This window comes from Rhineura floridana, chromosome 3, assembly GCF_030035675.1.
Source record: "Rhineura floridana isolate rRhiFlo1 chromosome 3, rRhiFlo1.hap2, whole genome shotgun sequence".
NCBI classification, from domain to species: Eukaryota; Metazoa; Chordata; class Lepidosauria; order Squamata; family Rhineuridae; genus Rhineura; species Rhineura floridana.
In genome coordinates this window covers 197,467,638-197,495,548 of record NC_084482.1, presented here as the reverse complement: position 1 = coordinate 197,495,548, position 27,911 = coordinate 197,467,638, and the positions used below count along the sequence as shown (strand labels likewise).

Here is a 27,911-nt window from a genome sequence, read left to right as displayed (position 1 = left end):
TTGTGATCTGCTTCTCTGCGCTTGATAGACTGTTAGGAGGGGGATAACTCAATAAATGGTTTAGATGCACACACCAGCCAGCTTTAAAAGCAAGGAAAGTATGGTCTTCTATGGTCTTTCTCGAAAAGAATCAAACCATGTAACATTTTTCATTACGTGTTACTTGGAACTAAACTGAACATTAACATGAAGAAAGGCTGTGTATTAGCTAGTACTGACACAATTCCCCGTTTAGCAGTGCAGCATCCCAGCTAAAGAAACCCCAAGCTATTTCCTTCAGTCTGCTTCAGTTTCCTTGCCTCCCCCCCCCCCGGCCCCAAAATGCTGCGTGTGAGTCTGTGGCAGTGACAGTGGGAGTGATATGTCCGGTGGCAAATGATGTAGATCATGTGTTCGTCTAATGATGGACATGATTGAAAAGGAAGCTTTTCCTGATCCAGTGAGCAATGTAACCAACCACCTAACCATTGCTCAAATTTCATTATTAATGGAAGGCAAGAAACACACGTACTCCTTCAAGTGATACTAAAGATTTTTTGGAGAATGTTAAATTGCATGCACCTACTTCATTTCCAAATTCCATGGTACTTAAAAATATCAGATAGTTTTCAAGACCTTACATTCCTTGCTTTGAATAGTATCGTGCTGGGCCATCTCTCCGTATGCTACTCACCTCAGTGGCAACAGCAGCAGCAGCACTACGTTCCATTGGCGCTTGAGTAGTAGCTTGTAATTCTTTTTCACACACACACACACACTCGCGCGCACACACACACACACACACACGGGATTAACTCCGCAAGTCACTGACACCCATTCAAGAGATTCAAACTAAACCTTATTAAATTTGAAAGTGCAAAATAAAAGCTCTGTAATTCTTAATAAATACAGTTTATATTTAACAGCTGTTACGTGTCTGAAATAGGGCTGTGCAGGGACACCCCCTCTCCAATCCCATTTGTGGCTCTGATTTGTAAATTGAGACTCAACCCAATCTGGATCTGAATCATAATCCAGGTATTACAAATCTCCGGAAATCCCCTTCGCTTGCATTGCAAAACCAAAATGGCCATAAGTTTCTTATTTGATGACATAGGGCCATGACATTTGGGGACAAGACAGCCCTTGTGGAAACCCTGTCAAATATAAGGTTAGTAACTCCAGAGGGTTTCATGCTAGCCCCCTTTAAATTTCACTTTTTCCAAATAAGTTAAAAAACTTATTTGTGCTCAATCATGGTAATTCCCATGGACCTGTGTTTGTCCTGTTCCTTGAAGACTTTGAAAAAAATTGAGCGCTTAAAACAATAAGGTCTGTGATACTAGACATGGGTAAGCAGCATCAGGCAGGCACAGGCAGACAGCACCACAGAGATATTATTATATTTATGCAAACAGGGACATGGTAGCCCCTATAAAGGGGATTATCCCTGCCAAATTTCAGGTGGTTAGCTCCAGGGGTTTTCAGGCTAACTACCTTTAAATATTGCTTTACACTTTTTTTTAAAGGACTGTGAGTGCTCAGTCACGCCAATTCTAATGCTTTTGTGTTTTCCCTGTTCCTTCGAGATTTTTAAATAATTTGAGGGTTTTTTTAAAGTTTAGGAAAACTCACCGTCACCAAAGCTGCACTAACACACACACACTAATCCCTAGGAGAAAAAGCGCCCAAATGGGGGGATGAGAACATGACACTGCCTAGCTAACTAATAAAATTATTAAAAAGCTCACAAATAAACAAAAGGTAATAGGAATTGCAAGGGACAGCTAGTCTCTCCAAAGGGTTCTGCCCAGACAGAACTTATGGAGAGCCTGTCGCTGAGTTAGTCAGGGAAATAAATACCAAAGCCCCCTTTCTCTGAATCATGGATTTTCTCCCTGCATTTGCAACCTCTCCTCCTACCGCTTCCCCCAATGATGTGTGGGACTTACAGCAGACAGTGAATCTCTCTCTAGTTGCTGCTTTATTAACTCCAAGTTGTTAACTCAAGCTCTAGGGAGAGGCACTCTGTCCTATACAAGGGGCCAACACAACCCGCCTTGTACTGTCGATTCCCAAGGGACACCAGGGCTCAGGGCTCAGCCAGATCCTAGTTTGAAATAATGCAAACGTGTGAACTGAAACAAAAAAATGGGGCTGAGTCTCTGTGTAGAACTCTAATACTGTGAGGTGATTTGTGCTTTAACAATTGGAGTATTTCATGGTCAAAAGAGTAAAAAAATTAAACCAGAAATAACAAAACTGTTGTTTTCGAAACTGTAAAAATGAAACCTAACAAAAGTTTGTGTTTGGATGAAATACTTAAAACGAAGAAGATAGCTCTTCAATAGGCAACGTCTCCAAGTCATCCTCCTGCATGGTGGCCAGTGAGCTTTCTCCCATGTTTTCTTCATCCTGTATAAATATTTCCGGAGGACCTGGATGGTTTGGTGTCTGGGGTATCAAAAACCCTTTAATTTCCCTGATTTCTTCCCTCAGTGCTTTCACCTCTGTTATGAGTTGAGAAAGGAGATCCATCTCGGGATTTAGTTGTGCAGCATCAGCAGCTGCCCCTGAAAAAGATAATGGCATCATGAACATCACACAACGGAAACGGAAAAGATTTAGTTCTCTCCTCATCACCAGCCAAGAGTCACAGGGCAGGCACAACAGGACAGACTGACTTAGTTAACAGAACAGAAACCGGGCTTTGTAAATGACCCACAGTCGTAGCACAGGGAGGACATGGATCAAACATATGCAACCCACAAGAGGCTCCACTGCCAAGCGCAGCCAACACTGACAAGTCAACTGATCCACTCCCAGCCCAGGCTCTGCTCCTGCCAGACAATCATACATGGCAATCAGGACGCACAACAACAACACAGAGAACCCACAAGTATATTTGTAAATGGGATGTTGGGTGGGTGGAAGAGTTTTGTCCATTAAATTGACTGGCTGTGTCTGAGAGTTATAAATCTAGCAGAGGGTTCTGCAAACCAGTATTAGATGCATAAACTTTCTTGCTGTTTGCTGCCATATGATGGCTGCTGCAGACAGTAGATTATGTACTTGGCTTAGATAAGGGCTTTTTTTAACATGGTTTGGTCATATAAACATCGACCACAGACTTACACCATGGGCAGCTGTCACAGCTGCACCCTGCTGCTGCACCAGGGTTTGACGTCATGGGTCTGGTTTCACTTGCTGGAATGTCCTCCCCGTGAACATCAATGCAGCCCAGGTGCGTTTCTACTGGAGGTGTTTGATGCTGCCGACGTGGCACAGGTGGAACGTTTTCAGTCCTATTAAATTCCTCGGTCTGTGCAGGAAGAGCACTGTCCTCCACAGAAGTGTTCTGCTCCTCCAGTGTCTCCTTCTGTTGTGCCATAAGGACTGCCTCCTTCACTTCAGCTGCCAATGAAATGAGAGAAAGAAAGAAAAACCTAAAGGCAAGTCTGGCGTTATTACCTACTAAACTATGGGAGGGATTGTAAGACTTAGCAAGTTCTTCTAAGAAATTACTGCTGCATGAAGACCACCTCGCTCTCACGAGTCCTGCTGGGCTGTATGAGCCACCCTACACTTGCCCACATGACAGCACCTTAGGTTATGATGATAACACAGGACTGTGCGTGTGACACATTCATCAACTGTGTCGGTGCATTTCAGCATCACACTCACATCATGCAGTCTGTGTTCCTGAAATCAGATGTCTGAACCTGAGATTTGTTTCTAATTTACTTACCAGGTATTTTCCGAAGTCCAAACTGGGGGCAACCAGCTGCAAGCCACAATTGCTTCATGTCTTGATAGAACGGCGGAAGAGGCCTTCGAGGTTGCTCTTTGCCCAAGGCGATCGCCATGCCAACTTGGAAAAAATCACGTTTAACTCTTTTCCATTTGGCCCTGATCTGCTCTATCGAGCGGGTGTAGCCACTGCTGCCTAGAGCTGCCTGCACACCGTGCAAGTGGCCAATATTTTTGTAGCGGCTGCTACTGAGGAGGACAGCCAACCCTGGGCTGCGTGATATTGCATCGAGTAAAACTTTTGTCTCCTTAATTGACCAGTGAACCCCGGCAGTGGGTGCCCCACCAGCAGCAGACGTACTGGCTGTTGCAAGGCCAGATGAAGAAGATATGATGGATGATACCTTCTTGGTTGGTGGCAACTGCTTCATGCCAACAGCAAAATGGTTGTGTCCTAAAAAACAAAATTAAATGGCTTCAGTCTTTAGCAAAGCGTTCAGTACCAGTCCAATGAATGAAGCTTGCCTGTTAGGTTTGCTCTCTCGGGTTCTTGCAACTCCTTCCACACCTCCCCCCACTCGCCAAAACAAAAAAATACAAGGAAGCCAAGCTACAGTTCAAAAGATGACCCTCAGTAATCTTCTGCACATGGATTAGGCAGGGGGGGAAAGGTAACAATCACCCACAAAGATGAAGCGATAAGCAGAACAACCTATGCTATCCCAACATTGAAGGAAAGAAACAGGGCCACAGTGGAAGGAAGTTAGCATGGTTAAAGGCTTTGAAAATGCCATGGGGGGTTGTGCAACTCCAGGGCATTGAATGGCCCTCTTTGAAAAGCACACAACGGCAAAGAAAAAGATTATTTTCTTAACATGAGTAAGAAAAGGTAAAATATCAGAGAGAATAACGTGATAGTCTCTCAACATGCTTTGGAAGGCAAATTGGTGGATAATGTAAGCTGTGCTGTACAGTGCAGTTTTGAAGTCTGCTTACTTTAAAAAGTTGTCTAATTATTAGATGTAAATTGTCTGGGAGGGCATAATGGTGATCAAACACAAACAACTGAAGCATGATGATGTCGACGATGCTTGTTTAGTAATATTCAAAATGTTGGAAACAAATGAAAGCATAAACCAAGTGTCCTATCACTGAGAGACTTGCAGAAATAGCATGAGGATAGAGTAACATTGTTTATAACTGTCCAAGAAAAAAAAACCCAACACTTTGTTCAATCAGGAGCATGAACATGTGAAAACAACATCTATAGCAAGGCTAGTCACTGTATGCCTAATCTACCCCCACAGTGTTGTCGTGAGCATAAAATAGTGGGGGCGGGGGTTGAGCCAGTTGCTCTGTCTGTGCCTACCCTACCCCACAGGGATGTTTTAAATGCTGCTTAGAAGCCATTCTGGCAAGCAAGCAGCATATTTATTAATTAGTAATAAAAAGGGGAAAGCGGTGGTAAATTTACTAACATACACGCAAGATAGCAGATTATTGCAGAATTAATGTTAAGGTGAAGTGCTGTGTGTCCATGCATGTGCACTCACGCAGTGATCATCTGCATGCGACTAGGAGTTCTACAAATATTTTCAACTGGGATATGTTGTGAGGGCATGTAATTGTCATCTCCAAAATCCACAGATGAAATAATCTCTAGCAAGTTTTTTGGATTAGTTGCTCAGATCTGAAGCTAACTTTGAACTGTGATTGGAATTGCAGGGTGGCTCTCCAAGGAGGGAGAGAAATGAATTACCTGGCAACTGACACTGAAAGGCAGACAGTCCCTTTTATAGCTAGCTGGCTGGCATCATTTAACAATGATGAGTATGGACCCCTTAATAATGGCTATAGTCGTTTTCAGGCACTACAGCCCTATGAGCCAACACAGATAGAGTAGGAGTGTTTGGATGCACATTTAGCCCCACCTCCTGGGGTCACATGACCCTTCCTTCCTTTCTGCAGCAGGGACCTCTGGGTATCCTTTGGAGACTGGCCACTCGACTGAGGACCCTGGAACATCAAGGTTCTCAGTCGAGTGCTGAGCCTCCATGAATACACAAGGCTCCCTGCTGCAGTAGTTTAATTATTTGAAGGACCAGAAGGAGTCACGTAGTCCCAGAAGGTGGGGCTAAATGCACATGCGCACAGTCCTGCTCTACCCATGTTACCTCTTTGCGTGATGACAGCTGAAAAGAACAGAAGAGCCAGAATGGTTATGTGGAACCTTCCGATTCGGAAGCGGTATGCCCCGGAATGCCAGTCACTGGGGAACAACAGTGGAAGAGGGCTGTGGCCATCATGCCCTTCTTTTGGGTTTCTTGAGGGCACATGATTGGTCACTGAGGGAAATAGAATGGACTAGATGGACATTTAGTCTAACTAGCAGGGCTCTCTTCCTCTTATTCAAATAAACGAATATGGAGACTGATAGAGGTGAAACAAACCATATCAAGTCTGGACTCTGAAGAAACTATAACTCCAAGGAAAAAATGTCTGCATAACCACGTTCCCCCCCCCCCACACACACACACCATCCCCTTATCTGCAAATCATAGTTCACCCTATATTAATAACTATTTTCTAATGTGGTCCTCCAGTTTGTTTTGGACTACCCCAAGGTTTGCAGAAGTAAAAAAGAAGTCTTTTTTGTGCGGGGAGGAAATGAAAGGGCGAGAAGCCCCAAAACACCCCAGGGAGGATTGAATGTGCTCAGCAGCCACATAATACTTACTGACTGTAGGGAAGAGAGATGGAAATGTTGGAAGTGGGGCAAGAGCAACTCCTGTTTTGTTCTTTTGTTTAAGCTCCAGAGGGAAGATAGAGCTAGGGTCCTCCAGATGGATAGGCTTTGTTTACCTTTTACCTGTGATGCTCTGACTGGCTTCCTTCTGTCCCTAGACTGTGACGCCTTTAGGGAAGCTTACCTGCCCCTCCTCCTTCTGCCCTTTCCATTCTTTTTGTTCTCCGGCTGTCCAGGAGAGAGGAGACTCCCTTTGTCTCTGCTCTCTCTCCGAGCATGGGGCTAACTCCTACACCTGAGCGTTATGCCTCCAACTTAGCTAGTTAGTTAGAACTAGTTATGCCTTTTCTATCTACTATGTATTTCTCTAAATAAAGTAGCTTTTCTTGTTTTACTAAGTCTCAAGTCTCAGTGATGCTGATGCAGAGTAAAAGCCTGCTTTCTTAGGCAAACGCACGCACACGCTGGCACACTCGCATTTCAACATCTGCTGTTACTCTCTGCTGCTGTGGTGCTGCTTTTAAATGAAATTAAGCAACACAACTACACAGCGCAACAGGAAAACAGAGGGGGAGGGGGAACGAAATGGAGTATCCTGCAGGAGGGCACCAAGCAAAAACATTCCACACTGCATTTGCTGCAAGTTCCATTTGTCTACTTATCCACCAATACATTTTTATAAGCTGTACTTTGCTCCATTCCACTTCCTGTCTGCTAATCTCAAGAATTCCCAAGGCCGCCTCACCTGAGTTGGCACCCCCAGACTGTGTTTCATCAGAATCCTGCAGATCTGCTGCCCTCGGTGGTGAGTCTTGTTCCAGCCGGGCTATAGGCTCAGGTTTCGCATCATGAAATACTTCTTGAGGGGAAAAAGAGAACAGAGTGTCAGGAGGAAGCTGCTGGCATTTTTCTAGTGGTATTCTATTTTTACCTTTTTAAATTTGGACCTGTTGCTCATACAAGTCAAGTAACCAAAGTTTAAACAAGCAAACAGAATATTCAGAAAAATAAGTTCAACATAAAGTATAAACATTAAGAATATAATCTCATGTTAGCATTGCACAGCATTCATTCTGAACATCTCCCTGAACTTAAACTTCTGATACTATTGTTTTAAAGTTGTGGGGTTTTTTAACAGTTTTAACTGGCTTGTTTTATTGTACATTTTAGTTGAAGATGTTTTGGTGCTCTGCTGGAATTGCTATTGTGCATTGTAAATATGTATGGATTTTATAGTTATAAGCTGCTTAGAAGCCATTTTGGCATATAGCCAGTATATAAAACAAATAATAATGGATTCCCACAATGAGCGAGGGTATGAGTGCAGAAGCCACCTTACACACACACACACGGCTGTATCCAACAGTGCCCATCTGCAAATGGGAGGAGCCATTCAACTCGTGGAAGTGTCTTTGATCTAGCAAAGGCCTCCACTAACAGAAGAGGGGGGGGAAGGCCATTTTCACCCTTACCCCTGCAGCGATCCATACCACCTTCCAGGCTGCTCTTCAGGGTCCTCCAATCAAATTTCAGGGTGTGTGGGGTGAATTGGCAAAAACTGGTTCTTCTCCTCTTCTGTTACTGGAGCCATCTGCTGGAACTAAAACCCTTCCACAAAGTGAAGGCACAACTGGATTCAACCCATATGCTTTCTAGCAGGATCAGGACATTTTTGTTTAGTTCTTTTATGAATATCCTTCAATGACACGTCAAGCCTATTTTTGTCATGGCCTCTAACCCTGGGGCTACTTAGTGCTCAGGCCACTTTCCCCAGGACCCGTCAGTAGCTTGGCCGGAAAACATGGCCCTGTCACGATCCTCAGACTCAGAGGACAAGTCCCCAGCAGCGCCTCAAGCTCCGTACACCTTGCAGAAGCCAAGGGATACAAACCCAGGCAAGGGCTCTTGTGTTTTTAAACAGCTGACTTGCTCAAGAGGTGAGGCTTAATGGAGAACCGGTCTAGCCTACTTTTATAAGGCCTCAGATGATTCAGTGTCGTTAAGGCAACATCTTTCCACATCTCACCTAGCAGAATCCACTGGGAACTGTCCAGGGTCCTGATTCCTGCCTTTGTGAGCCTGGGCCTATCATACTACCCACAAAAGAAGAACTGTGATGGAGAGAAGCAGAGCCCACTGCCCCCACGGCTTTAGAATGAACTCCCCCTTGAGGTCTGCCATTTCCTCCTCTCTACTGGCTTACCAGAGGGACACAAACAGGCCTCTTTCCTTTGGATCTGAGGGCTAGTTTCTTGTTTTTGCAGCTTTACTGGAATTGTTTCATTTCCCCCGCCCCTTTTTTTTGGTACACTAAAAATGTTGGAAAGGTGCCTAACAAATAGTTTGAATGAAAAAAAAATAAGCTGTATTTGTCTGTGCTAATTTTGCTGCTTAGTAGAAATAAAGTTTGGAAGACTCTCTCTCTGTTGGCAATTTGCTTGTATAATGTATTAGCAGACTGCAGAATGTCCTTCTCTCTTAGGGGCGACTGGTCCAACGCTGGTTACTTTTTGGTGTCCAGTGAAAACTGCACCCAGACTCTTACAGGGGGTTGATTTAATCTGGCCAGTTGTAAACTGAATAGTTAGCGGTCTTTATATTCAAGCGGTATATAAATTTTGTTAAATAAAAATAAATACTATTTTTTTTAGTTGTGGCCATTTTGCTCTATGTCAGGATACGCACCCTGACCATTACTCTGGGCTCAGGCTTCAATTCAGATGTGAAGGAGATGTCTGGATCTGTGAAACCAGCAGTGCTAGAGGCACAGGTGGTGGAAACCAACCCAGGCCCCAGCATCATAACCAGGCCAGGGGTTCCTGAATCAAGGCTTTGTGAGTCTGGGCCTCCAGAGAGCTCCCTCCACCCCAATGAGGAACCAACCCTCTCCAGTCCAGGGACCATCATCTCTACGTTCACCTGAAGGGATGCGTCAGAAACTAGGAGTGCTAGGCTCCAAGCCACAGACCCGCCCCTTTAAGGCTTCCCACTCCTCAAGGATGGGGCAGAGCCTAGGAGGGGTGAATAGGCCCTGGAGGTATAAAAAACTTCTGCCCCCTCTTTAAAAACTTTGTATGAGCAAGTTGCTCACTTGGAGCTCTCTGTGGGCCTGCCTGGGCTTCCCGTCAAGATCAGGATAGGACACTTATCCAAGACAGTTTTAATATAGACCAAGTTGTCTTGACCTCAGATATCAATTTCTGATCATGATACTCTACAAGTCCATTAATATTTTCTTGTAACTGGATTTCTAAATGTTTTAACGGGTGGTAACTCTGGAGGAGAATGGCATTTTAAAACAGTTTCATGACCCTATATAAATGCATGCTCATCAATTCTGCCTCTTTCCTAATTAACATTTAAACCATTTCTGGACTAGGATAGCCTGACCATTGTTGTCTATGCACTGGTAACTTCCAGGCTGGATTAATGTAATGCACTCCATGTGGGGCTGCCCTTGAGGTTCATCTGGAAGCTGCAGCTGGTGCAAAATGCAGTGGCGCGACTGATCACTGAGGCAGGATATCGCCATTCATCTTACCCCAACGCTGCAAGAATTGCACTGGCTGCTTGTTAGCCGCAAGGCCAAGTTCAAGGTGCTGGTTTTGGTGTACAAAGCCCTATACAATTTGGGACCAGGATACCTGAAAGTTTGTCTTATCCCATTTATACCCAGTTGATCACTGTGCTCAGCAGGTGAGGGCCTCCTTCAGGTACCATCATATCAGGAGGTCTGTTCCGCACAACATGCAGACCTTTAGTGTAGTGGCACCTACCCTTTGGAATTCCTTCCCCTTAAATATTAAACAGGCACCATATCTGTTATCTTTTTGGTGCCTACTGAAGACCTTCCTCTTTCAACAAGCCTTCTAAGCAGAGACCTTATCCCAGTCTGTGACTGTTTTGGAACTGCTTTTTAAGATGCTTTAAAAAACTTTTTTTAATAAAAGATGTTTTTAAGATGCTTTGTTTTTAAGATTGTGTAAGATTCTTTTTAGACGTTTTAAGATTTTTTTTTTAGTGTTTTGTCCCTTGTTTGCCACCCTGGGCTCTTTCTGGGAGGAAGGGCGGGACAGAAATTTAATAAATAATAATAATATCCCTGCCAATAGTGCTAAATTGTTGCAGAATTAAGATTGGCCCAATACCACCCCTCACCTAAGCTGGCATCAGAGATCTTCATTTCTTCCCAGGCTTGAGAATCAGGAACCCACGGCAATTCTCCTTGTTCCAGCTGAGTGACAAGCTCAGGCTTTGGGACAAGAAATCCTTCTCGGGAAAGAAAGAAACAGGGACCATCGGAAGAGATTCAGTATTCTTAGTACTTATTTCTTACACTGTAATTTAATTTAGAGTTGCAGCTCCTATCATCCCTTAGGCTTGGACTACCAGGGAGGAGGCCTTTTAAACACACAAAAAGAAAGGTCAATGAGGACCCCCTGCTTAAGTTTGCCACCTGCATGTCAAGTTTGGCCGGCAGAGAGAGGTGTTCTATGCGGTTGACTCCCAGTCAACACTCACCAAAATCTGAGCCTGAGCATCTTCTAAGTAGCAGTTTTTATTCATGGCTCTCTGTGAGAAAAAGGAGATACTAATCACTGTAAAAAAATGTTTTATTTTACCAGCCCCAAGCTTGTAGGATGGACAGGGCTGCTAATCAATAAAGTCAATAAAATAGAGGGCAGAAGAATCATTCCCACTGTGACTACAGTTTGGAGGTCCTCTTTAGGACCATGCTGTGGTGCTGAAGCTGGCAAATAGATTTGTCCTCTCTGCTCCCATTCTGTCGGCAGATATCAATCCAGAGGAGCAAGGCCACCCAAAGACATTTTATTGCCTATGGCAAAGTTGCATAATACCAAAATTATTCTGGTGTTTGGGGCAGAAAATTCCACAAAAGCCTCTCTCCCTCCCTGGCATTAAAAACACCATAATAAACCATTTGCTACCTTTTCATGACCTCCAATCTGTCTAAAAGTAGGGCTGCCGCTGCTTAGGAATAAGCCTTTGCTTCACTCTCATTAAAAATGTACGATGAGGTTAGCAACTTGAACAAGTCCACTGCTTTCATTAGGCTGCTTTCATTAGAGCTCCATCACTTCATGAGCAGGGTGAGCAGAGGAGGTACCTAACACAGGGATGATGAACCTCAGGCCCAGAGGCTCAAGACAACCCTCTAACTTCCCTATCCAGCCCTCAGAACTCTCCAGGCTTCACTGGTCCTCCTTTGCACTCCAAGTGTTTTTGCCTGGCTGAAATATGTTCTTGAATGCTGATAATGCCTTTTGCTTATTGGGATGGAGGATAGAGAAGGGGTGTGCGAGTATGTGTAGAAACTAGACTATTGAACATTATCGACATGCATTGCGCTTTTGCCTCTGGCTCCACTCGCCAATGGCATGCGGCCCTCAGAAGATTGCCTTGAAGGGAATGTGGACCTCAGGCTGAAAAAGGCCTTCCCACTGGCATTGTGGTGGCTGAGATGAGAGATGTTCCCTTAGTTTATAGAGAGATGGAGAAAGACAGCATATGTATTGGTGACCCCGGTTCAAAACACTCAGTCTAGCGATGGGCTCTGTTTCTGCAATAATCGGACTTGCCATCGGATTAATTATTATTTCTAGTAGTCTCTATCTTTGCAGAGAGAATTTTGAAGTAGCAACTCTCTGTGCCTGGCTGCAGATTCATTCTTCTTTTGTTCCTATTCTTTTCTTTAAAAATTGCTTTGAAATCATTTATAATGTGAGTGATACCTTTATCGATCTACTTTCTATGTGAGCTCTTCAAATGTGTATTCCTTTCACTGACGTCAATGAAGTGTTGATTGTAACTGACAGACAAAGCAGCAGGGGGGAAGGAGGTGTTGATTGTAAGCAGCAGGGGAGAAGGAGGTATTGATTGTAAGCAGCAGGAGAGAAGGAGGTGTTGATTGTAAGCAGGAGGGGGGCAGACACTGACTTGATTATCTGCCTTAATCTGTCTGCTCTGCAGTGCACTTGAAAAGGAATGTAAACAGGCAATCATTACTGAGTTCAGAATAAAAATCGATACCAGTGGAGACTTGTGAATAAATAGCAATTATAATATTGATAATTCTCTGCAAAGAAAAAAAATATTGGAGATCAGAAAAATGAAAAGATATAGAAGGAAAAAAGAATCAGATTGTTAACAACCACCAGGGGGCCACACTTAAAAACAAATGGAAAACAGGAGAGGATTCCATCCCTAACTCAGTCTCAATACTTAGTCAGGTGGCCTTGGGTAAACTCCTCCCTTAAAGTATTTTCTACTTCAAAGGGTTGTCGTGAGGATCTGGTGAGATAAGAATCATGAGATAAGGATCTCTTATAACCTGAGGGCCTTTGGATAAAGCAAAGAAGGAAAAACATCCATCTTGCTGAAAAGATGAAGGACCAACGAAGACACTGGCAAAGCCTGCTCAGGGTCTTGTTCCTTACCCAGCGATGCCACGTTCTCGTAGTTTTCCACCATGACGTCCCTGTACAAGGCTCTTTGGCCTGGATCCAGCAGAGCCCCCTCTCGCTCTGTGAAATACACAGCCACATCCTGAAAAGTCACTGGACTCTGCCAAAGGGGAAGAAAGAGCACTTGCTTATCTCCATTTTCCCCAGAATCCCCCTCAACAGCCTAGTTCACACATCACAATAAGCTACATTTTGTCTTTAAGTCTTGGTTTAATCACAGACTTAATGCCAATAAGTAACAATGAACATTCAACGTACATTTCAACATAATTATTGCTTCTATTTGTATTATTTAGAATAATATTAAATGTCAAATAATTGCATATGTGTATGCCGTGTGGAGGGCTCCTGTTCAAAATACTCCATTCCATTTTTCACACACACACAAACACTCAAGACCATTAACGACCTGTGGCTACTGAGCAGGCTCAGTCCTCATCGGGCTGTTTTAGGGTTATTTCCTCCCCTACACAAACTTTAGGGGTTTTTTTCCTGAAAGATTGTTCGTACTTCTGCAAACACCAAGCATCCTACAATACTTCCCTAGTATGTGGGTGATGCCATTTTGACTACATAAGAGCCAGCATGATGGTGTGATGAGTGTTTGACTGAGACCAGAGACAGCAGGGTTCAAACCCCACTCAGCCAGGAGGCTCACTGGGTGACCTTGAGCCATTCACTGCCTCTTGGCCTAACCTACCGTACAGGGTTGTTGTGAGGATAAAATGGGGAGAGGGTTTCTCACGGGCAACTGGTTGGCCACTGTGAAAACTGGATTCTGGACTAGATGGGCCACTGGCCTGATCCAGCAGGCTATTCTTATGTTCTTTTGATAACCATGTGTACACCACCGTGAGTTCCTTGGAGCAAAAGTGAGATATAACTGTAACAATGAAGCAATAATGACTGGTACTCAGTAGAATGTAAGACAGACTACTGTGTAATACTGGAAATAAAAACGGTATATTTCCTTCATTCATTCCACGTGAAACAAGTATTTAATTGTTTTGTAAACAGTCCAGAAAAGGGAAACAGATGAATTGTTCCTTTTGTTTTAATCCCTTGATGTCTTGTCTTGCTCTTTTTCCCTCTCCCACCAAAATTCACATGCAAATCTCCAATATCTCCTGCCTTTGCTGGTTCCTCAGCTACTGTGCCTTCTCATCCCTTGTAAGGAGGGTGGCACAATCTGAACTGAGGCATGGATGCCATTCTACTCCAGTCACTCTGTGAGAGTAAGGCAGACAGTAGGGCATCCCCCCCCAATATCATATTATTATTTCAATTTTTTCACCCACTCTTCACCATAAGGACCCAGGGCAGGTTACGCCAATGAAAAATACAATATTTAAATCAGTTTAAAACAACTGACAGTCAAGAGAATAGGGTGGATCCTAAAATCTCTGTCTCTCAGCCATCAAAGGCCAGAGTAAAGACATGCATCTTCAGCATACAGAAAAAAACAACATAATGAAGGGGCCAGATGCACTTTTGTGAGGAGGGAATGCCATAGCTTAGGGGCTGCCACAGAGAATGCCCTCTCTTATGGGGTGCCACTGCACCCTTGAATTTCTGAGGGTGGTGGAACTATGAAGAGGGCCCCTCTGCTCTGCCAATCTTCACACTGGAGGGGGTCTGTGGGGAAGGAGGAGGCCTTTCAGATATTTGAGGCCAAAGTCTCGTTTAGTGCTTGAAATGCTAATATGAGCACCTTGAATGGGGCCCAGATACAATCTGACAACCAACAAATGTGTTGCCTGGATACATGTTTCGACATCTGGACAGCATATATTGATCTATATGTGTAAACTAAAATGGATGTATTGATGTTTAAATGTACTGCTTATGTTAGCAGACAAGGGTGGTTCCCCCTTTCTTTCTGCTTCCCCCCCATCTCTTTCTTTTGTCTTTAATAATAGTGCCATTAAATAAATAAATAACCCAACAAATGAGTCATCTCAAGAAGTGGCATTTTAGGGAGGAGGGCAACATGCGGAATGGAAGAGGTTATATAGCACAATTACCATTCTTTGTAAAGCAGCTTTCGCCAGCCTGATGCTCTCAGGGCTGGCCACGGTTAATGACAAATTAAGTCCAAAACACTGCAATGGCAGCATGATGGTGAAGGCTTATGTGATGCTTCCTGGCTTCCCTTATATTTCCTACAGTATATCCTCAAAGTAGTAAGGGCCACATGCCAAGAGCTAGGAATCCCAGCCAGCCTGTTTAAGCCCGACGGTCAGCATATGAAGGGTGATGACAAAGGCACTGTCTTAAGCCCCAGCCCCAGAGATGCGTTCCAGAGGGTAATCCTGGTACTCTTTTGCTGGAAAACAAGGTGTTGTTTTTTAAGAACATTATTTGTGTTAATTAGGTTATCAATGCTAGGCTGTCTGTTTCCAAAAATTGCCTTATAAATTACAAATTAATATTATATATTAAATTAAATACTATTATATATTAAATATATTAAAATTACAAATTAATATTATATATATCATTATATTTATATAGACAGTTTTGAAAGCACCAAACAGAACTTCACCCAAACTTGCTCTCGATCCCTATAAGGATTCCGTTAATCACCTAAAAATATATGCACGTAATTGTGATTAACAAAACAGAGGTTTTTATTGTATTACCAAAACGTTTCGGCTTTCACCTATAACTCAGCACAACATGATCTGATGAAGTGGACTGCAGTCCACAATAGCTTATGCCATTTTGAATGCATCAGCCTTTATAGAGACTCTAGTAATAATCCCTTGACTACCTGACTCTGGCAGAATGTGGGCTACACTGAGACTATTTGGAGAGCAATTGGCAATAAGAGGATTTCCCGGCAGAGGACATTAGTTTCAGGAGATAATACGCCAATCATAGAATCATAGAGTTGGAAGGGGCCTCGTAGGCCATCAAGTCCAACCCCCTGCTCACAGCAGGAAATCCACAGCTAGAGCATCTTCCGCAGATAGCTGTCCAGCCTCTGCTTGAAGACATCCAGTGAAGGGGATCCCACCACCTCCCTAGGCAGTCGGTTCCATTGCCGAACTGCCCTTACTGCCAAGAAGTTCCTTCTAATGTCCAATCTGAATCTACGCTCCTGCAACTTAAAACCAGTAGACCTAGTCCTACCCTCTGGGGCAGCAGAGAACAAATCTGTACCCTCCTCTATGTGACAGCCCTTCAGGTACTTAAAGAGTGCAATCATGTCACCCCTAAGCTTTCTCTTCACCAGACTGAACATGCCAAGTTCCTTCAACCTTTCCTCATAAGTCTTGTTCTCCATACCGGCTATCATCCTTGTCGCCCTCTTCTGAACCCGCTCCAACTTGACTATATCTTTCTTAAAATGAGGCGCCCAGAACTGAACGCAGTATTCCAGATGAGGCCTGACCAATGCAGAATATAGTGGGACTATTACTTCCCTCGACCTGGAAACTATAGCTCTGTTTATGCAGCCCAAAACCGCGTTTGCCTTTTTTGCCGCAGCATCACACTGCTGGGTCATGTTCAACTTACGATCCACTACAATTCCAAGGTCCTTCTCACACGCACTACTGCTAAGCCGGGTATTTCCTATCCTGTACCCGTGCATTTTGTTTTTGTGGCCTAAATGCAGAATCTTGCATTTGTCTTTATTGAATTTCATTTTATTAATTTCAGCCCAATTTCCTAGTCTATCCAGGTCCCTTTGGATTTTATTCCTGTCTTCCTGTCTTATTCCTTGGATTTTATAGCCTTTTGTCTTATAGATGCTGGGCAGTTCATCCTGATTATGAGAGAATTCAGACAGCTTGTCATATAGGCCAACAGTTAAATGAAGCTTAAATGTTTTTGTTTTACTTTGCAACTGTTCCACACCTTCGTTGTCCCTCCCTCTGTTTAAGATAGGTTGCTTGGAGGCCACACACACAGACATACACACGACCATACTGGGAGGAAGGGAGGGATATAAATCTAATAAAGAAATAAAATAAAAATACAGCAAAGCAGTATACAGCATACAAAATTACAACGTTAATAAGAAACTATTGTGAAAAAGAAATTGGTATTTCAAAGGCCAGTCTGAATAACACAGTTTTCAAGAGATGACTGCTGCCAAGCCTCTACTGACAAGGAGTTCCACAAGACAGGGCCTGCCATGCTAAAGACTTCGTCCCTAGTAAAGGCTGACCAAACCTCAGAATTCACAAGTGTAAGTGACACATGTGAACAATTTGCCACGCACCAATTGCAATGGTCTACGCATGAACTACAGGCAGAAAACTGCATTTTCCCAGTGACAAAATATTCCTGTTCGAAGGCTGGAAAAATGTGATGTCCCCACAAAAGAAATGCTTCCAAGCAGGCAGCCCAGAACAACATCATTTCAAACTGGTATTTATTGTGCAATATAAAATTCATTTGCAAAAGCCCATAAGACTATCAAAAGCATGTTACTGAACTGGAAGCAAAACAGCACTGCAGATTGTGCCCTGCCAAATTTCATGCACTCAGAAAAAAACGGTTCTAATTAATTATCTTGAATACATGTTTGTTATTTGCATGGCAGATCAACTGATAATGAAGCAATGGAGGAAAGCTGTAGCCAGGGCTGTGGAGATGGTACACCAGACCATCGACTCCGACTCCTCTATTTTTCTACTGTCCAACTCCGACTCCTTCATAAATAGCAAATGTATATTAACTAGTAATAACAAATTTACTATAGTAAAATGGTAGCACAAGGCATTTCATCACCACCACGTGAATCCAGAGCTTGGAAAAGTTACTTTTTTAAACTACAACTCCCATCAGCCCCAGGGATTGGGCTCGTGGGAGTTGTAGTTTAAAAAAGTAACTTTTCCAAGCTCTGGATTCACGTGGTGGTGATAAAATGCCTTGTGCTACCATTTTACTACAGTAAATTTGTTATTACTAGTTAATATACATTTGCCATTTATGAAGGAGTCGAAGTCGGAACATTTCTACCGACTCCGACTCCACCCAAAATTGCTCCCAACTCCAACTCTGACTCCATGACTCTGACTCCACAGCCCTGGCTGTAGCTCAGTGGCAGAGCATCTGTTTTGCCTGTGGAAAGTCCCAGATTCAACCCCTGGCATCTCCAGATAGGGCTGGGAATGCTGTAAAACCATGAAGAGCTTCTGCCAGTAAATGTAGACGATATTGAGCTATATGGACCAGTGGCCTGATTCAGGATATGGCAGCTTCCAATGTTCCTATGAAATACCAGCTGGAGGGACACAGGGGTCTCCTCCTAAGATCTCCTAGCACTCTTAACAAACTACAGTTTCCAGGATTCAATGACTATTGAAAGTGGTATGAAAATGCTTTAAATGTGTAGTGCAGATAGTGTCCACATAAAGGGGCACCATGAGAACAAAAATTAAATCCAGCAAGAGGGGATGCTTGTCTCACAGCATCCTTCATAAACACGCAAAAGAGATGAAATGTGATGATAAAGTAACATTCTATTTTGATGCTTTGCTAATAACCTTATGTTGTTTTGGAAGGCTTTCTTTAAAGGTATTTCCCTCATTTTGAGGCATCTGGTTATACAAAACAACTAGATCCAGGGATCCTCAGTGGTGCAGAGTTGTGCCTCTCTTGCACAAACTTCCATTTGGAACAACATTAGTGGATGCTGTTTCCTCCTCCCTCCCATACTCTTTTCCTCGTGTGTCATGTCTTTTTTAGGTTGTGAGCCTGAGCACAGAGACTGTATTACTACTGATTTGTGTAAGCCTTTTTGCCTAAAAGGTGGGGTATACATACTGTAAAAAATAATAAAATAAATAAATAAATAGGTTTCCCCTCACAGACAGAGCAGAGTCAGGGGAAGCATCTTTGCAATTACTTTGGGCTTATGCACATCTGAAGGGAGGCACATGGAACCAGAACATGTATGACAAAGCTAATGCTTCTTTAATCCTCAATCACATCTAGCAACATATGCATCTACATCCTATCTACATTAAGTTGGGTACATATGAGTCCAAGGCAGGCCTTGCCCCCAAAGCGGTGTAGAAACAAACGGATGATGATGAATGGGGGCTGCAGCTGAGTGCACAAGCCAGCCCTTCATTTCACCAATCTTTATATTTGGGATCAGGATTGAATTTCCCCCAAACTATCTAGAGACCCTGAGGGAGGTCTCTCCCTTTCCTCCAGTCTGTAGCTATTGCACAGCAGGCTATTTTATGGTCCTTTGTTGTAGCGTCCAAACTACCCACATTGACTTAGGGAGGGACGTGAGGGCAGTGGCTGATGTGTGTGGGGGGAGTAGGCTCCACTCTGGGAGCCTTTTTGTTGGCCAGAGACAGGAGGCCTGTCTCCCTTCTCCCACTCTCTCTGTGGCTTGTCTTCTGAGCATCAGGCCTTCATACCATGCTGCACTGTGGTGCCCAAACTACCTAGCTTGGCCGGGGAGGGGGGAGAGCGGGCAGAGGCTGATCCCTTTCAGCTCTATCCTCCTCGGCGCTTCACTCCCTTCCAAGCGATACGGACAGGCTGCCTTATGAAACCAACGTCGCTCATCCCCAACCTCACCGCAGGGGCGGTGACCCTGTGGCCCTCCGGAGGTTGCGGGGCTACAACTCCCCTTATTGGCCAGGCTGGCTGGGGCTGATGGGAGCTGGGTGTCCAGCGACATGGGGGGGGGTCAGGATTAGTCACCCCTGATTCGCTCTCTTCATTTTCCCTCCCTTGAGCCCCCGCCCCTCGCCTCCCTTCCTCCACGAGAGGTCTCCTACTTTCTCTTCCAGCGTTTCGGGTTCCCTCTCCGCTTCTGCCTTCCCGGAGGGCGAAGCCCCAACTGCTTCTCCCCTGTCGCTCCAGAACGAAAGAAGCAACGCTAAGGCGGACCGAGCGAGGAGCGTCGCTCTCCGCAGGCACCGAGAAAGCCCCCGCCAAAGACAGCACGAGTCCCTTCCCTCCGCTTTACCAGCATCTGCAGGCTGAGTGGGGCTCAGAGGCTCCTCCAAGCTTTTGCATGCTGAGGCGATCCTTCCGATTCCGCCAGCGCCGCTCGCCCTCTGCCTGTCTGTAAATAAGCTGCCTTTGTCCCGGCTCTGCAGGGGATCTCCCTTCGCAAGACCACAGCAGCCAATCAGCCAGCTACTCCCCCATCTAAAGCCCATCCGTCCTTCTAGTAACAAACTCTGGGAATTCTGGGAAACGTAGTCTATCACCTCCAGCATGCATAGTCTCCCTCCTCCACTTTGCAAAGTTTAGCTGTTACATACCTTCCAACTCTTCCCAGATTAAAATAGGGATAAATACTGACAAATCAATAGCAAATATATATAATTTTCAGAGCGGTATTGTGTTAGTCTGTTGCAGCAAAACAAAGTTTTGTGGCACTTTTAAAAAAGCAACACATTTATTATGGCATCAACTTTTGTGGTCCAAAAATCCACTTCATCAGATGCAGGGAATGGAAACCTAAATTGCAGTCATTATACAGCCACAAGAGTGGCTGTATACTATTGTCAGCATGGATTTTTCGCATTCCACAATGTTAAATTGAAAATTCCCCCCATGCCATTCTGATCCTTCCCATAAGCTTATTTCAAAACAAAACCTTACAAAATTTATAATCCTGAACTCAGAAATGATTGCTTAACAACCCTCTAAATTTTCATGGTGATACACAAAACAGTCAGAGAGAATTGAGAGTTCAAAGTGTAAAAAGAGAGAGAGAAAATCCGATCCCTTTTGGACTTTCTTATGTCAGTTGAAATTAATTAAAAATCAGCCATATTCACAGAGTACCTGTAATCCTCTTACTGACCTTGCCCCATACTCTGACCTTCCATCTTCTGCATCTTCATCTTTTCAAAGTTAAAAAAATGTCTGGCCAATTTTTTATTAATTTAAGAAATATTACATTGAATTCAATGATAATGTCGGGCATGCTCAGTAAGAACTTTTCCTATGCAGTAGAGAATGAAGCTCATACTCTTGATATCTGAGAATGTGCATGTGCAAGGTCTTTTAACTGTATAATATTAGCCCTCAGAAGACATATTTACTCATTTGTAGGCCCCAGATACTAAGCTAAAATAGGGGTGGGTGATGGATTGCAGGAGCCCACAAACAAGAATGGTGCACTCAGTCTGTCTCTGGCTTCAGGAATGTTATAGTTAATATGTAACTTTTTAAATTTAAAATATTTATATGCTGTCTTGATGCCTGTAAAATACCTTCTTCCCACACCTTTGGGATGTCGCGGTTGGTGCTCTAACTACAAATTAAGGGCTTTACAATGCCACAGGAAAAAATATCTTTTCTCCAGTCTTTTAATACTTCTGTTAAATTGGCTCCTCAGATGCCCGAGAGGCTATCCTAAGGCAGGAATGTTTAAAACATCTAAAAACAATGTAAAACATCTTAATTGCTGTAAACTGCCCAGAGAGCTTTGGCTATGAGGAGGTATATAAATGTAATAAATCAAATGTAATAAATCAATCAAATCAAGAACTGTCAGTGTCCTAAAAGGCAGACTCACTGCTGCTGGGCTTGCCTAATCGGGGCCACACCCACACCACACCTTGATTTCGCTTGAGACAGTCATGGCTTCCCCCAAAGAATCCTGGGAAGTGTAGTTTGTGAAGAGTACTGACAGGAGGCTCCTATTACCCTGACAGAGCTCCAGTGGCCAGACTGGTTTAACAGTCAGCCGCTCTGACTGAAGCTCTGTGAGGGCAACAGGGCATCCCCTAGCAACTCTTAGCACCCTTCACTTTATGCACAGTTATGTCCTCTTTCTTGGTGATGCATTTCCTCTTGTTTTTATTAATGTACCAGTGACCACCTTCTGTAAGCAAAGTGCCCTCCCCTCGTATTCATAGGATGTGACAGCAAAGCAGCAGCACTTGGTTTCTCAGCAGCCCCTTCACAGGAATCGATGCTTGAACAGGGCTACATTCTGTGGACATCTGGTTTCTTTTCGACCCTCCTCCAATCCTGTCTCCATGCCTCAACTGCCATCAGTACACTGTGCTCTTATAGGTTCCTGTCAGGCAAGTTTTTAAAAAGTCCTATTTTTATATATATAGTATGCTAACAGTGAAGTCAGGTGCAGACTTATATTTACAGCCAACCTTTCCTCCAAGGAGCTCAAGGTGGTCTACATGATTATTTCAGTTTTATTCTCACAACAACCCTGTGAGGTAGGGATTGGCCTGTGAGCTTCATGGCCGGGGGTGGGATTTGAACCCTGGCTTCCAGGTCTTAGGGCAACACTCTAACCTCTGAGCCACCAGCTATGTTGCTAAAAAGGGGCTATTGAGAAACAAGATGAGAGGCGTCAGCATGCACATGGGAACCCCCAGATTTGCAGAAGTAGAAAAAATATCTAAGGAAATAAAACAAAGGAAGGACCAAGCATGTTCAGTGGATAAAGAATGTTGAGTATCAAGGGAGGGGGAGGAATGGAGTATCCTGAAAGAAGGCATGGCTGGCTTGCACACAGAAAAGCACTCCGCACTGCATTATTTTGTTGCAGATTCCCCTTCTGTTCTTTTTAATTTACAAACTTACATAGTTCTATGTATCAAGAGTGTCCCTCCAGTGTGTAGGAGCCACATGCTTATTTCTGGGATGCCCTGTTTCCCTTCCAAAGTGATAGACCCTCAATCCCCCCCCCATTTGCTATTAGAGGAAGTGATAAAATGGGTTGAGAGACAAAGTGCCTTTTGAATGTTTGATTGGTGCCAGGAACTCTAAAGGCATATGGGCAATTTTATTCTTTACTTTTATTCTTAATTTTATTCTTTACCATGGCATACCAAGAGTTGGTACAAGCTACTGAGACTGAATCTGTCCAAATTTTGACAAGAATTTGTTAAGAAATATGGAAAACTAAACAATGGCCCACAGACTGGAAGTGTTCAATATACATCCCAATTCCAAAGAAAGGGGATCCCAGGGAATGCAGTATTATCAAACTATTGTGTTAATATCCGATGCAAGTAAAGTAATGCTCAAGATCTACAACAAAGGCTCTTACCATATGTGGAGCGAGAAATGCCAGACGTCCAAGCTAGATTTAGAAAAGGAAGAGGCACCAGAGATCATTTCACTAACATATGTTGGATAATGGAAGGGACCAAGGAATTTCAGAAGAAAATCACCCTGTGCTTTATAGATTACAGCAAAGCCTTTGACTGTGTAGATCATGAAAAACTATGGAATGCTTTAAAAGAAATGGGGGTGCCACAGCATCTGATTGTCCTGATGTACAACCTATACTCTGGACAAGAGGCACTGTAAGGACAGAATATGGAGAAACTGATTGGTTCCCAATCGGAAAAGGTGTGAAACGGGTGTATTTTATCACCCTATTTATTTAATCTGTAAGCAGAACATATCCTATGGAAAGCGGGATTGGACCAAGATGAAGGTGTGAAAATTGGAGGGAGAAATATCAATAATTTAAGATATGCAGACAATACCATACTACTAGCAGAAACCAGCAATGATTTGAAATGAATGCTGATGAAAGTTAAAGAGGAAAGCACAAAAGCAGGACTACAGCTGAACGTCAAAAAGACTAAAGTAATAACAACAGAAGATTCATGTAACTTTAAAGTTGACAATGAGGACATTGAACTTGTCAAGGATTATCAATACCTCGGCACAGTAATTGTCCAAAATCTAGACAACAGTCAAGAAACCAGAAGAAGGCTAGGACTGGAGAGGGCAGCTATGAGAGAACTAGAAAAGGTCCTCAAATGCAAAGATGTATCACTGAACACTAAAGTCAGGATCATTCAGACCATGGTATTCCCGATCTCTATGTATGGATGTGAAAGTTGGACAGTGAAAAAAGCGGATAAGAGAAAAATAAACTAATTTGAAAGGTGGTGCTGGACTGGAGGACAGTTTTACGCATACCATGGACTGCGAAAAAGACAAATAATTGGGTGTTAGAACAAATATAAACCAGAACTGTCACTTGAAGCTAAAATGATGAAACTGAGGTTATCATACTTTGGATACTTAATGAGAAGACATGATTCACTAGAAAATACAATAATGCTGGGAAAAACAGAAGGGAGTAGAAAAAGAGGAAGGCCAAACAAGAGATGGATTGATTCTATAAAGGAAGCCACAGACCTGAACTTACAAGATCTGAACAGGGTGGTCCATGACAGAAGCTATTGGAGGTCACTGATTCATAGGGTCGCCATAAGTCATAATCGACTTGAAGACACAGTTTCTTCATTTTAGCTTCTAGTGACAGTTCTGGTTTAATTTGTTCTAACACCCAATTATTTGTCTTTTTCGCAGTTCATGGTATGCCCCTGTTAGCCAACATAAATATCCTACGCCCCCATTCAAACCTGGCTCCCCTAAAAACTACTGTACACCCAAACTACTGTACACCCATGATGACGTGCAGATCACGTAAGAAGCTATGTACAGTCTTCTCATCTTCCAAACATAACATTTCATACATTTATATTTTAATATTGTTAATTTTTTACTTATACTGTACATATTTTTTAGAAACTCTCCCTCTCTTTCACACGAGATGTTCATATGCACACAACCCCAGTTGAGAAACACTCATTGATAAGATAGACCTCCACAATGGTCTTCAATACAGGGAAACATACTGCCACAATTGTTATCAGCTGTCTTGAAAATTTAATACATGCACATATTTTATAGCAGAATAAATTGAACAGAATTTTCAACCACGTAAATAGTTATAGTGGTGAATGTGGGCCTGTAAAATAATAGTTCCCCTCTTTTCCGCACTGGTTAGGCCTCATCTTGAGTACTGCATCCAGTTCTGGACACAACACTTTAAGGTTAAGAAGAGAGCAATGAGGATGATCAGGGGACTGGAAACAAACCCTGTGAGGAGAGACTGAACTGTGCTTGCTTAGCCTTGCGAAGAGAAGACTGAGGGGAGATATGATAGCACTCTTCAAGTACTTGAAAGAATGTCACACAGAGGAGCTCCAGAATCTCTTCTCAGTCATCCCAGAGTGCAGGAAATGGAACAATGGGTTCAGTTTACAGGAAGCCAGATCTTGGCTGAACATCAGGAGAAACTTCCTAACTGTTAGAGCGGTACGACAATGGAACCAATTCCCTAAGGAGGTGGTGAGCTCTCCAACACTGGAGGCATTCAAGAGGCAGCTGGACAGCAATCTGTTGGGTATGCTTTAATTTGGATTCCTGCATTGAGCAGGGGGCTGCACTTGATTGCCTTATAGGCTCCTAACTCTACTATTCTGTGATTCTATGTTTGTGCACATTATCATTGTATTTTTTGGTCCTGTCCAGTAATACACTCTTTTTAGAACAGTCTTAGATTTAATCAATATAATTATGAGATGTGTACTACTGTAAGATCCCAAAAGAGTTATTCCTGTGTGTTCTCAAAGGCCATGTAAATTACACTGATCTAGAAGTAATTGTGAATTTAATCACTGGTGCTAAATTGCACATCACAGCTAAGTAGAAGCAAGCAGCAACCTCCATAGTTTCTGACTGGTGTAACAAAATTTGGAATATTGCTATGTTATTAAAATTGACATGCTCAATGGAACGAGAAATGGGCAAGAGATGACTATATTTGTGGAAAGATGGATTTTATTTTAAACGTTTCAACACGTGCAATAACATACAGACATACATATTTTCTTTATTGAAACAACTTTGTTTTGCAGACACATAATCAGTCTGATTTTACATCAAACTGCAGTTTCAGATTCAACTGTTAATGCACCCAAAATAGAAATAGTGCATAACCTCCAGTTTGAAACACAAAAGGCTGTCTTCACCATCATATGACATTGACCAATAAAAAGGCTTTGAAATTAATAAAAATATATTGAAATGAGATGAAATGCTAATTCATACTAGAAATAAATTTGACACAGATTTCTAGCATGAATAATGGGAGAAATATAATTTTCTAAGTTAGATTCTCTGTAGAAACAGTAGTAACACCGGAAGAAGCAAAGCAAGAACACCAACAAACATACAAAAATATTTGGAGATGGCAAGTGTTGCCACCACTCACCATATGCTCAGAGGCACATGTTACCAGATTCTTCCAAGCTACACAGGAAGTAGATTGGACTGTGAAAGACCAACCCAAATTGTGTTTGCATTTTGACAAATTTGTAAGGCAGTACATTATCTCAGAGAGGAGGTCAGGTCTCCTGCTTCCTTGGTGCATTCACTATAGCTGCCCAATTTCCCTGCTCTTTAAAGTATGATAGAAATATCTATTGGCTATAGGTACGTTCTTAAACCACAAGGAGTTTTTTGCCTATTAGTAAATAGATGCAGTTGTTTCATGAATGTTTTTAGTGTATTGCGAAATCGCTTCAAGAGGCTTCATAGGAAGTGACTCATAAATGAAATAATAATAATAATAATAATAATAATAATTTCAGAGGTGGACTGCAATACAATTTCTACAGCCTAAGTAATAGTTAGCCTGAGTCATGCTAGTGCTTCTACTTGTTAGTTAGTTAGTTATATGTTTATATGTTTGTTTAACTGTTGATTTGAGAATTAGATGGTTTTAATATTGAAATGTAAATATATATTTTTATTTGTTGTACACCGCCCTGAGAGCTTTGCTATGGGCGGTATAAAAATTGAATTAAATAAATAAATAAATTCTACTGCAGCAGAATCCTCATTAGCTTTTTCTTCTAATAATAATGCTTGAGCATCCAATGGTTGGCCTTCACTACCTCCCTCATCACCACTGCATGATGATTCTGAAACAAAGCCCAGGCTGAATAAACATGCCTGCAGCCTGACTTCTTTTGCAGGTTCATGTTTCTCTCACTTTTCTTTTCTGTGCACAGTGCCAGTGCCAGAGGACAGCCAGGTCAGGCCCTAGCCATGGGCCCCTGAAGGGCCCCTCCTTAGGGTGGGTCGGTAGTGCTCCCTTGCACAATTTGCCGCAATGTCAGTTACCAATCCTGCTGCGGATCACAGAGAGGGAGCTCCCAAGCACCCCCCCACTACCGCTCAGGCCCACAACACCCACCTGCATGCCACACCTACCTTTCCCTGGAAGTAAATGCTGGTTGTGCTCTGGGCGCTTGCCTGCCATCTACCAAGATGGTGGCTGAGGCTTCCCTAAAGGGCAGATACCCCTGCCGCCATCTTGGTTGATGGCAGGCATGCGCGCACAGCGCAGCCAGCATTCACTTCAAGGGAAAGGTAGGTGGGGCATGTGGGTGGGTGCTGGGGCCAGGGGCAGGCTGGGGCCCAAAGGTCTTGGCATGCCTGGTGGCAGCCCTGTGTATACCCCAGACTTGTATTTGTCCTATGTAATGTTAATTTTGCCACAAAACAATACCAAACACATGTAAACTTATTCCAACTTGTTCTAGCCACAAACCAAATAATGAGGTGACACACTAGTGTCCTCTTTATTTATCACTCTGGTGTACTGTTCCTTTAAGAGAACCATAGGAAACGCATGTTGAGCAAATGTGAACAGAGCCCTAGTAGTTCTCTGAACTAGGGCTTCCAGTTGGGGCCTAGTAGTTCTGTAAACTGAACTGGAGCCTACTACTGCAGCCTAGTAGTTCTGTGAACTGGGGCCTACTACCGGAGCCTAGTAGTTCTGGTCTCAGCTAGGTGCATGTAATGTCTGAATCATATTAATAAATGCTGGTGCTTGGAAAAGACTTGGATGTGCTGAGATTTAGCAACAGACATTATAGCCACTCTCTGGTCTGCTGAAATACCAAAAATTATTTTGAAAAGGATTGTTTACTGGTTTTTGCTAGTAGTATGGTATCGTCTGCATATCTTAAATTATTGATATTTCTCCCTCCAATTTTCACACCTCCTTCTTCTTGGTCCAATCCTGCTTTCCGTATGATATGTTCTGCGTATAGATTAAATAATTAGGGTGATAAAATACACCCCTGTCTTACACCCTTTCCGAT

General features: G+C 43.1%; 1 protein-coding gene across 1 annotated transcript; it reads right to left on the bottom strand.

Annotated features, from left to right (window-relative positions):
• Window positions 1-545: 545 nt before the first annotated feature.
• LOC133378858 (uncharacterized) lies at window positions 546-20,105 on the bottom strand. The gene is made up of 7 exons (XM_061613472.1): window positions 19,719-20,105; window positions 12,934-13,060; window positions 10,634-10,744; window positions 7,221-7,334; window positions 3,728-4,183; window positions 3,115-3,393; window positions 546-2,552 (listed from the first exon to the last, which is right to left on the bottom strand). The coding sequence occupies exons 1-7, from the start codon at window positions 20,103-20,105 to the stop codon at window positions 2,302-2,304; spliced, it is 1,725 nt and encodes a 574-aa protein (XP_061469456.1). The 3' UTR covers window positions 546-2,301.
• Window positions 20,106-27,911: the final 7,806 nt, after the last annotated feature.

Bases quoted from the DNA above. Each gene is read 5' to 3' on its own strand.
- LOC133378858 (XM_061613472.1), bottom strand. From the start codon at position 20,105: ATGGGCTTTAGATGGGGGAGTAGCTGGCTGATTGGCTGCTGTGGTCTT. The intron at 7,335-10,633 runs GTGAGGGGTGGT...TTTCCCCTCAAG, and splicing joins GATCTCTGATGCCAGCTTAG to AAGTATTTCATGATGCGAAA. The intron at 4,184-7,220 runs GTGAGGCGGCCT...TTTGTTTTTTAG, and splicing joins GTCTGGGGGTGCCAACTCAG to GACACAACCATTTTGCTGTT.